This window comes from Cataglyphis hispanica, chromosome 9 (genome assembly GCF_021464435.1).
Source record: "Cataglyphis hispanica isolate Lineage 1 chromosome 9, ULB_Chis1_1.0, whole genome shotgun sequence".
In the NCBI taxonomy this organism is placed as follows: Eukaryota; Metazoa; Arthropoda; class Insecta; order Hymenoptera; family Formicidae; genus Cataglyphis; species Cataglyphis hispanica.
Window position 1 is genome coordinate 2,995,943 of NC_065962.1, and position 11,748 is coordinate 3,007,690.

Here is an 11,748-nt window from a genome sequence, read left to right on the forward strand (position 1 = left end):
CGTAGGTTCGTCCCGAGTGCGCGTTTATCGCGGTGTTGATCTTAGCGTTTCGAGGAAATCCGATACTATGAAGAGATCTAGGCCAACCCGGTTTCAACCTAAAACTGGGATATTTCGCGAGATAGATCGCATCATCTGTGAATAGCGCGAGATCGCCCGAGGGTCTTTGATACGCGGCGGATAGACGCGTGAAGTTGTTCGGAAAAAACGTCGCGTATTCCGTTAACGTCATAGGTCTACCTTAGCGTCTTTCGGTTAGGTCGACCGACCATACGTTGCGTCGGTTGAATATGTACAAACGTCGATTCATTATTAAGGCCGCGTCTAGACGCCGTAAGACGCAAAGATCAGCGCGCGATGGATCGGTCGGTGCGACACCGGTCGTCGACGCTACGGTGATAGCGGGCGTCGCGGGCCGATTTCCATCGTCGTGAGATCCGTACAGGTTCTATATAGCGAGGATATCCTCCACGCTTAGTTTAACCGGATATTGAAGCTCGGAATTGAAGTTGTCGGGTACATACTCGGAAACATCACCGAGTCGTTGCACATACTGTGCTGCAGACCTAAGGTGTGACTGATCTCGTGAGTTAGCGTTAACACTAGATGATACTTGTTAGAGGATTTTTGTTAAGATAGACGTGCCACGGTTTCTCGTCGTCGACGCGCACCTTCGAGGTGAAGTCTCTTGCTCCGCTGGGAAAGAATACGTGAGCGAGGCCTCCTCCCGGACCTTCGAATACCGCCGGATAGACGTCGCTGTTCTCGCGATTCGCGTAGGTGTGAGCGCCTGTTCGATACGATATTAATATATCGGGACATAGCGAGTCGCGATCGAATTTTAACGATGAACTCGCCGCTCATAGCGCGAACGCCGCTTCGGTCGTTCATAAGAGTTCCTCGCTAGCCACTTGAAAATTCCACGTGAGTCTCGTTTTCGGCCATTTTTTCGCGAATGGGCTGTACGCGCGATCGGGAATGTTCGCTAGATCGCGGTTTGCGCATAAGATTAATAGTATCGACGTTTAGCGCGCCATTACCAGGTAGTTGATAATATTCTTGAAACAGCGACAGCGCGCGACGCAGAGACGTCGCGTTATCGGATGATAGCGATCCTCCGTTGTCCCTCAGAAAACCGTACGCTCACAGAAAGAGGAACGCCTCCGTCTTTTCCGGGTTGGCCGGCGTCGCGGACGTCGCGGCGATTAGCGTCATCGTTAGAACAAGAAGAGTAGTCATCGCGTGGATCGAGAGCGACGCGCGAGAGACGATCGATCGCGAGATAACGAACGCGATTGATTCACGCTTTAGAGGATACATCTATTTTTATCCTCTTCGAATTTGGATGTGTGGTGGGGAGGGGGATATTAGAGCGAGAGAAAAGAGATAGACGCGAATGCGCCGATGATTCGATCGAGGAAGCGGGTTTTCCTCGACAGCGATGAAGATCGGTCGAGTATTCGAGATTTATGCGATAAATACGACTGGAATATATATCTAGTAAAAAATGTATATCTAGTAAAAAATGTATATCTAGTAAAAAATGTATATTTATTTCGAAAATTCTTTTCTACGACGATTCGAATATTTAGAAGATTCTCGAGTTTTTCGCGATTTTCTATTTTTAGTATTATTATCTGCGGTTTGAGTCGTATCGCGATATCCGCATCAGCGTGCTCATCTTTATAAAATGCGCGACCGCTGTAAAGAACATCAATGTGTTATTGTTCGCGGAATAGTATAGTTCGAGAAATGGATTTGATAAATCGCATAGTAAAATTGTCGGAGTATTTAACTATTAATGGTGATTTGATAGCCATTAAGGCTAATATATTACAAGAAATCGCGACCGATTTGCAAGAGGAGGCGTAAGGGGTGTTAGATGAGAGCCCCGAATTGTTTAAAATTGAGTTTAGAGTGGAGGGAAGCGATCAGATTTTGGAACTAATGTAAGTATTAAACGCGCGAGAACGTTTATCTTTTTATTCGATTTTTCCTATCTTTTTTTATAAATTTATTTACTTTTGTTCCTTTAGACGCAAAATAGAAGATTCGGTGAAGATCGCTCGAGAGACGCTATTTCAGCTTATAAATAAATCGAGAATAATCGCGGAGCAGGCCAAGAGAGTTCGCGAGGCGTTGCGCGACTCCCGGGATCGCGGCGACGAGGAGGGCGAACCGTCGGTGAGTCTCGAGGGTATCGAGTCGTCCGCGAGCGAGAAATAGCGCGGTGAGTATTTTGCGCGATCTTATAATTTAAATTATCTATAATGTAAAAATGTATTTGTTAATAACGGTTGTTTTATTTGCAGATAAAATGGAGAGCTTCCCGCGCGCGTTCGAGCGTATTTTATATATAATTTTTATATAATTTTTTTACGCAATTTTTATATATTTTATAAATTTTTATATATTTTATTATTACATTTATATTTTAATATTTATACACGTTTATTATACATTTTATTATAAATATATATTTTATTATGATGTAAAATAAAATTGTTTATAATTATGAATGAACGATGTGATTTAACTCTTTCCGTTTTCGCTTCCTTTCTCTCATATAGCCTATCCTTTTCTAATTAGTCTCGCCTCGCGTCGCGCTTCGTTCTTATCGCGGTCGCGATATAATATTATGATATAGCGTAATAAGCGTCGCGAAGATAGAGGATACGCGGTCAACGATTATCGTTGTATTAATATGTATATTTTTAAATAAGATATATAATTGAAAAATTTGTAATACATTATACAATTTATAATACATTATACAATTTATAATATTATGATATAATATTTAATATGATATAAAATATAATATACAATTTAATAGTATATTAATAATATGACATAAAATATAATATACAATTTAATAGTATATTAATAATATATGCTAAAATTAAATATAATTCAAATCGTTATATAGCTTAAACCATTATTTCGCTCCAACCACCAATTGCGCAATTTGCAAACGTTCTCTAATGCGCAATTCTTCGCGTGATATCCGCAGCGAAGAGCCCGCGAAGCGTTCAGTAGTTTCTAGTCGACCGATGTCCTCGAAATCGGCGTCGATGGTCTCGACGGTGACGTCGCGATCCTCGACGACGCTTCCAGGATCTCGGCGAGCCACTTTTCTTGTCGTAGCCCTTGACGTATATGCGTACTGTGAAATCGGGACTAGTTCTCGCGGCGAACGGCGTCTCGAACGAGTCTCTTCATCGACCCGTAATCGACGTGTCCGCTCGTTCCACTTCAGTTGATGGTGATTGGCTGATCAACCAGCAAGCTTGCGTCTTCTCCGCCTTCGTTAATAAGTTCCACGACATTGGCGCGCGGAAAGATATGATGCGTTAATTCTGTGCCGTTTCTCAGCATAGCTATCTCCTTTCGCGACAAATTTTTCGTTAACGATAAAACCTTGAAGGTCGGCGAAGATCGGCGAGTCCATCGTCGTCGCGAGTCGAGGTTAAAATGCTCGCTTCTTTAGATTTCCTCTTTTAAGCGTTTTATTCCCCTCTCATATTTTTATTTATAGCTATAACTAGATTATTCTACACGATTCTGCGCACGACGTTGGTGAGCGGATTATATTCGACCACACGATCGTGAATGATGAGACAGTAGGCTGTGGTATTAGAGGGAACGTTTTCTTTGCAATCGAACTCTATACGAACGTCTACGGTGGCGCTCTTGATCGATTTGTTCTGCCGAGAACAATCGGTAACTACTATCGGACCGAACGTTTTAAATTTGACTAGATTAAAGAACGCCTCGTCTTTATCGCATCCGTAGTACGTTTTTGAAACTTCGAATACATGTCGTATAGCACGACGATTTTATTCTTCTCGAAATTCAGATTCATATCGTCGTAGGGATAAAAATCCGAATTAAGATACAGTTTGACGTCAGTTGTTGCAATCGTCGAATATAGAGGAATCCTGAGGCAGAACGTTCTTTCTTCCGGATTGCAGCGCGAAGATAACGTATCGCGGTTTCTCGAGCTGCGTCGCCACTTTGACCGCCCATGAGTGTTTGGTCGTGCTCTGCAAAAGCGGAAACTCGTAGAGATCCCACGAGCGAAAAGCGACGCTCAGGTATCTTCCGCTATCTAATGTACGCAATAGCGCTAATTTATTAATATCGTTTAACACTACATGAGGCATTCGCCATTGTATCTTTAGTAGAAGAATCTTAGGTTTGTGCGATTCGAGCGATACGAGACAATTGTGATCGTTGCGCGCTTGTATTAAGATGAGTTCGTGTCGCGCGTTAATCACGACGCGCTTGTAATCTTCGCAGAAACCTAGCAACACACTAAGAGGTACGCAGAAGTTAAAATCGTCGACCAAACGACTCTTCGCCGCGAAGTCCCATCCAGCATTCTGCAATATCCTGCTTTTCTCGACCGTCAGCAACGCGTAATTTTTGATCGTGCTCGTTATTCCGACGTTTCTGTTTCGATCGATCTCCACTCCATCGTAGCAAATCTCCTCGAACATAAACGCGACGCAATTGTTCACTAGTCTCGCCGAACTCTCCCCCTCCGCATCCGACGATCCCTTCGACTCGAGTCTACCCTCGACGTAGAGGAAACTTTCGCACGGTAATGTGTACAAATCCTGTTGTTGTATGGGAATTCGTATCTCGTCGCTATATCCAAACGTGGTATTGGCGTAAGGATTGTACGTGTGAGTCTCGATCTTGACGATGCGATCGTCGAAAATCGGTTCTCCGGCGATGCTCAAGATGTCGCTCATTTCGATTTTACAGAGTCGCTCTCGGGACGACGAAACCCAAGGAGCGTAGAAAGGTCGCGTTAGCGACGGTTAATCTTCCGCCTCTCTTCTCCTTTCTTCTCTTTGCGTCTAGGGGCGACGCTACGGCGACGACGTTTCTCGCGTTCGACTCGTTCACGACGAGCATCGCGCGTCTCTCTCTCTCTATCTTCTTCGTCGAACGTGCAGACGAATCGTTATCTCCTCCCCTCGAAAATCGATCGACTTTCCGTCCTGGTCGACGACGCGCACGGTTATATCGGTAACGATCCGCGCGATGATCGGGAGGTAAATGATTCGCGCGGGGATCTCCGACACTTTATATCCGGGCAGAACGTTTGGCGCGAACTCGTGTATGGTGTGCGCGGATTTGTCATTGTGATACGCCCCTGTCGTGACGTTGCATTCTACGCGAATAACGTTAACGGCCATAATATTTACCGGTTTATCGGAAGCGTACCATTTATTCGGTTGTAATACGCGAGACGAGAAGCCCAAAAGCGAACCGATATTATTGGGTTTAGTAAAATTTATCCGATACGCGCATTTGATCTCGCTTCTCATAGTGTTATCGTTTCCGCGAAGCGTTATAGCACGTTCGCTCTTCTCACCCTTCTCGTCGTCGAAGAGATCGTCATCGATGTCGACGTCGTACATATAATCGTCGTTCTCGTCTCTCGTCTCCGATTTCTCCTCGCTCTCGCTCCGTTTTCGCTCCGTCTCGCTCCCGCTTCTTCGTTTGCCGTTTGCGACGAATCGCCGCTCTCAGATACGCGTCTATAGCGTTTAACTCGTAAGATCCGACGGGAATCGCGATAACCTCGTCGAAGTAAAATTTATTGTTCGCGAAATTTACATTCGGTATCGTGTTGTAAGTCTCGAAATTAGCGAGACCTAACTCGTAATCGCCATCGTTCAGATCTAGAGGCGGAAAATAGCTCGCCGTGAAAACGCTGTTTCGTCCGGATAGCGTGAGAGTCAGCGACAAGATTGGCGGACGATCCGACGTTACGGCCGAAAATTTTTCCAATCGACCTCTCAGAGAAATCTCAGGCACAATTGGCCGCAAATGCTCTGATCGCTCGTCTGTTGAGAGTTACGATTATATCGAATAGACGCGTCGCGTCCGAGATAATGTTCGAGTTCGCGCGGCCGACGAAGATTGCCGAAACTGTCGTAATAGATCGCGTCGTCGCTCAATGAGTGCCCGGTCTCGACGAGTCGTCCAAATTAACGATACTGCTCTCGCTCCGGCGCGCTCTCGTCGGAAGAGCGTTGCGCATAAACACGCCCCTGAAATGAGGCACGCGCGAGAATATCGCGGCGCGATTTAACTGTTCGTCCGTCGTCGCGCCGACGGATGGGAGATTCCCTAGCGTTTCGCGCGAATTTTTTTTTAACGATTCCTCTTCTTCTCGTTGAAGACGCACCGCTTCCACGTTTGTAAGGCGCGAGGGTACAAACCGCGCGATTGTGGCGCTGCAGCTCCTCCAATCGCCGTCGCGTCGCCTTGCCATCGTTCACCGCTCTCGCGATTCCCGCCGCTCCTCCAGTCAAAGAACCGAGAACTCCCAGTAACGGCAACAGGGGTAAGAAGCCGCCGCGTTTCGCCGCGGGAAGCGTTCGTTTTCTCGCAGCGATCGTCCTCCTCCTCCCGCTCTTCTTTCTCTTGACTCTCGCGGACGCACCCATTCCGAACTTCGTCTTCGTTCTCATAGTCGTCCATATGGCCGTCGCGGCGGCTCTTTCGCCCAAGGTCGCGTCGCTCGCCGCGACGCGCTCGCGCGCTCTCTCGGCGAGCGCTCGATCGGCGACGTGTCGATTGGCGAGGTCGCCGCTTCGCGAGTACGCGATGTCGTGCTCGCGGCAGGCCGCGTCCAACGGATTGACGCCTCGATCGCCTCGCGCGAGTCTTCGCGAGGCGAGTGCCCGGCCCGCAAAATTGATAACCCGATATGTGTAGCTCGAAGGGCAGCGCGTCTATCGCTCTGTTTAATAAACCCGCGCCACCGATATCGCCGGTTATATCGCCATTCCGCCTCGAGAGTTGCATTCGCAGCAACCTTTAACGAGCGGCGCCGGCCGTCGATGTGCGTTTGTTGTCAGGGACGATTGTAGTGTTCCAGGCATGGACGATAGCGCCGTATCTCCGGATCCGCTCTTATATGTTCGGGCAATCTCTCCCACACTCGATCCACGTAGCGACCGAAGTGTCGCAGCAGAATCGTCTTCGGAATAAATCGCAACTGCTCGGCGGTAAGTTCGAGGATATCGTCGCTGTCTAGTAATAAAATAAACATCTTGTATATACGCCTTTAGCAGTCAAAGGGTTAACGAAAGAATCGAACGAGTTCGATAAGCACATAAAAGATTTAGAGAAAGCAATCCAATCTTCTAATAAAGCAAGTTCGATAAAAGTTCCTCGATAAAGACTCCTTCATTGGAAGAGTTAAAGATAAAGACTCCTTTGATAAAGACTCCTTCATTAGAAGAGTTAAAGATAAAGATTCCTTCGATAAAAATTCCTTTGATAAAGACTCCTTCATTAGAAGAGTTAAAGATAAAGATTCCTTCGATAAAGACTCCTTCATTGAATGAGTTAAAGATAAAGACACCCTTCATTGGATGAGTTAAAGCGATAGACTCCTTCATTGGAAGAGTTAAAGATAAAGACTCCTTCGATAAAAGTTCCTTCGATAAAGACTCCTTCATTGGAAGAGTTAAAGATAAAAACTCCTTCATTGGAAGAATTAACGGTAAAAGTTCCTCCGATAAAGGTTCCTTCAATAAAGGCTCCTTCATTGGAAGAATTAACGGTAAAAGTTCCTCCGATAAAGGCTTCTTCGATATTAAAATCGAACGAAAAAGGAAAGCGACCGTAAAAAGACGCTATTTCGACAAAAGAAAAGATAAAATGGACATCGAAAAACGAACACTAGTGGAAGAGTTGCACACGTCCGCGAGGAGAAACTGCCCGCGTCGCCGCGTCACGGTGCGTGGGTACGATGACCTGTGGCAGGCGGATGTGGTCGAAATGCATCCTTACGCGAGATTCAACAAAGGCCACAACTACATACTCACTGTTATCGACGCGTTAAGCAAATACGCGTGGGCTGTACCGCTCAAGAGTAAAAACGCCAGCGAGGTCGTTCGAGCGTTATCTAAGATAACGCAAAACTCTAAGCGGTGTCCAAAAAATCTACAGACCGACAAAGGAAAAGAATTTTACAATACCGAAGTGCGAGAGTTCGCGAAGAAGCATGGGGTGAATCATTATTCGACGTATTCGGTGATGAAAGCGTCGATCGTTGAGAGATTCAATCGCACGCTTAAGAACTCCATGTAGAAATATTTCACGTTAAACGGAACGTACAAGTGGATCGACGCGCTGCCCCGTCTCGTGAAAGTGTACAACGCTCGAAAACATCGCACTATCGGTATGAGACCCATCGATGTGACTCCCGCAATCGCCGATAAACTTTTTTTAAACACGGTATACAGTAATGTAAAGATAGCCGCTCCCGCAAAATTTAAACCGAACGATCCGGTACGCGTCAGCAAATTCAAAACGATCTTCGAGAAAGGTTTCACGCCCAATTGGACCACCGAGATATTTCGAATAACCAAGGTACGAACCAATCCAGTGACGTATCTATTAAAAGATTCGCGAAACGAACCGATCGCCGGAGGATTCTACGAACACGAGTTGCTTCGTCTTCGACCCCGACGTATATCTCATAGAGAAAGTGCTGCGTCAAAGGGGCGACGAGGTTTACGTGAAATGGTTGGAGATGGATGAAACGCACAATTTTTGAACAAACAAAGTCAGCCGTGTTACGATAAAAATGTATTTATTAATAAAATAATTGTATTTATTAATAAAATAATTGTATTTATTATACATTACATATTTATTACATAATTTAATAAAATTCTATCAACTAAAAAATAAAAATTATTACAGCGGTATTTTATAATGCCCCCACAGTAGAGTAGTCGTCGTTCCGGGTATCCGACGTATATATTCCGACGTATCGCTTGTCGTCATACGGACTAAGCGCGATCTTCGACTCCGATATCGTATACACCTCGTGTACCTTTGATCTTAAGCACGACGCGTCATCTCGATATCTCGTCGCAAACAGCGCGCGTAATCGTCGAACGTTATCGTTCTCGCGACGACGGCGCTCTTCACGCCTTTGATCTTTTTTGTCTCGCTTCTACCATCTACTCGCAGTACGTACATTTTTGCTCTAAGTCCAACAAATTCCATCATAATCGCCATTATTCTCGTCTTTCATTAAACCCGGTACTATTAACAAGAAGCATACCGTACACATTGTTCGTCGAATAATCGTTGCATAATCGCTCATGTCGAATCTATCGATATCGCATTTCATATCCTCGTATACGTCTTCGCATTCAAGGCGATAAATACGTCCGTGTCGGTGTACATTATTTCGCACTTATCTCGATACAACGGTAACATATATTCGTAATGAAATTCGTACAAACGAATCTTCGATATATCGAGAATTCGCATGCTTACGTAGATCGGTTTATAAAATTTAATTTCCAGTTTGCGCAATTCTACAGCTATTAAATCCTCCGCAAAGACGCTCCTACTATGAAAGTTGGGTTTAGCGATCATCGCTTCCGCGCCGTATCGCCCGTCCCATCAGGTCACTAGTCGAACGTCCGAGTGATTACGCACATTCTCCATAGTTTTACCGAATACAGCGTTGTTCATTAATTTGTACAGATTTTTCTCGAACTCATTTTTAGCGCTAATTCGCAATTGCGTGTTCAGTTCGACGTATTCGCGCAACCACGGGGATTGCGCGAATTGTAATATTGGTTGGGGAAAAAGAAATCCATTATTTTTTCGGTAGATGGCTGTAGTGATCGATATCTCGTAAAGTTTCGATTAAACAATTTCAAATTTATGCTCGTTGTCAAGGTGACATTTCACACTAAAAAATTCTTTTGTTGTTTTTTGTTTGGTCCATTCAGTTGTGAGTTACATGGTGTTACAAATGGAAGTCAACAAAGAGAAAATTCGGTACATTTTACAGTTTTTCTTTGATAAAGGCGAAAATGCAAGCCAGGCGGCTGAAATTGTGAATGGTGTTTATGGTGCCGATACTGTAACAGCTAATTACGTGCAATTTTGGTTTCGTCGATTCCGTTCAGGCATTTTTGATGTTAAAGATGCACCTCGCACAGGCAGGCCCGTCGTCGAAAATGTCGATAAAATCACAGAAATAATCGAAGTTGACCGGCATGTTAGTAGTCGTAGCATCGCCCAGGAGCTAAAGATCGACCATAAAACAGTTTTAAACCATTTGCGCAAAGTTGGATTCAAAAAGAAGCTCGATGTTTGGGTGCCACACCAATTAACATCAAAAAACATTATGGATCGAATTTCCATCTGCGAAGCCTTGGCCAAACGGAATGAAATCGACCCATTTCTTAAACGTATGGTGACTGGGGATGAGAAATGGGTCACATACGACAATATTGTGCGAAAACGATCGTGGTCAAAGCGCGATGAAGCAGCTCAAACGGTGGCCAAACCAGGACTAACGGCCAGGAAAGTTCTACTGTGTATTTGGTGGGACTGGAAAGGAATCATTTATTATGAGTTGCTTCCGTATGGCCAAACACTAAATTCTGATCTCTACTGTCAACAACTGGACCGTTTGAAGCTAGCGATTGACCAGAAACGGCCAGAATTGGCCAACAGAAGAGGTGTTGTGTTCCATCAGGACAACGCCAGGCCACACACGTCTGTAGTGACTCGCCAGAAACTCTGGGAGCTTGGATGGGAAGTTTTAATGCATCCACCATATAGTCCGGACCTGGCACCAAGCGATTACCACCTTTTTCTCGCATTGCAAAACTTCCTGAGTGATAAGAAATTGAGATCAAGAGAAGATTGTGAAAATCGATTACTAGAGTTTTTCGCCAATAAAACCAAGACTTCTATGAGAGAGGCATTATGAAGCTACCTTTAAAATGGCAACAAATTATACAACAAAACGGCGCATATTTGACCCAAATCGGACAATCCGAAACATGTTAAATAAAGTCTTGAATTTCACGCAAAAATAATGGATTTCTTTTTCCCCAACCTAATATTTTATGTATTCTCGTAACGCGTAATCCGTGTTTAACGCATTGTTGCAAGTTACGATAGTGTATTACATAACGATGTTTATCGTACAGCATGAGGAGAAGTTTGTCCATTTTCCGGACGGCTTATCGCACATTGGGCAAAACGGTAAGTCAGCGTGAGAGTCGTGAAGATTGGACGGATAAGCAAGATCGACTTCTAAAATATAACCGATAGGCGAATTCGGCATCACGGACATTAAATCGATACTCGAAACATCCTCGACCCATCAAAAATTCTCGTAAGGCAACGATTGACACATCGCCCATCCGTATAAATTATTCACGTCGAAATACATAAGATACAACGATAGTTACAAAGGATTATACGATTGTAAGTATTTATTATTAGCGCGCGCGTATCTATTAGAACATTGACTCAGCTCGCCGCGTATTCCGCGTTCCACGAACATCATCATATCAATATCGGTTAAAAGCTCGAATCGAACGCCTGTATACTTTAACATAGCGTCCCACGTATATCCGAGTAACGTGTAATAATGCGCGGGATCTAAACCGTAACTCCTCATACAGGCGTCACGAAAATTTTCGAAGATATCAGCTAATAAAAGAACATCAGTTTTTAAATACAGATTGCTATATTCGCCCAGCGTCTGAACGCGAAATCGCTCCCAGACTTTTATCGCTTGCTCGTAATCGCTACCGGATACGATATCACCGGTCAGCGAACTGTAGAACACCTCGCGCAGCGGCAAACGAGTCTCGCGGAACTTATTGATATCGTCGACGTACTCGTACGGAAATATACCCTTTCGCATAAGAAGCTCAAAATCGG

The 11,748-nt window shown here is 44.7% G+C and overlaps 1 protein-coding gene across 1 annotated transcript; it reads left to right on the forward strand.

Moving 5' to 3' along the window:
• The first annotated feature begins 9,802 nt into the window (after window positions 1-9,802).
• On the forward strand, window positions 9,803-10,783 carry LOC126851894 (histone-lysine N-methyltransferase SETMAR-like). The gene has a single exon (XM_050596227.1). It carries the CDS (start codon window positions 9,803-9,805, stop codon window positions 10,781-10,783), a length of 981 nt encoding a protein of 326 aa, XP_050452184.1.
• The last annotated feature ends 965 nt before the right edge of the window (window positions 10,784-11,748 follow it).

Bases quoted from the DNA above. Each gene is read 5' to 3' on its own strand.
- LOC126851894 (XM_050596227.1), top strand. From the start codon at position 9,803: ATGGTGTTACAAATGGAAGTCAACAAAGAGAAAATTCGGTACATTTTA.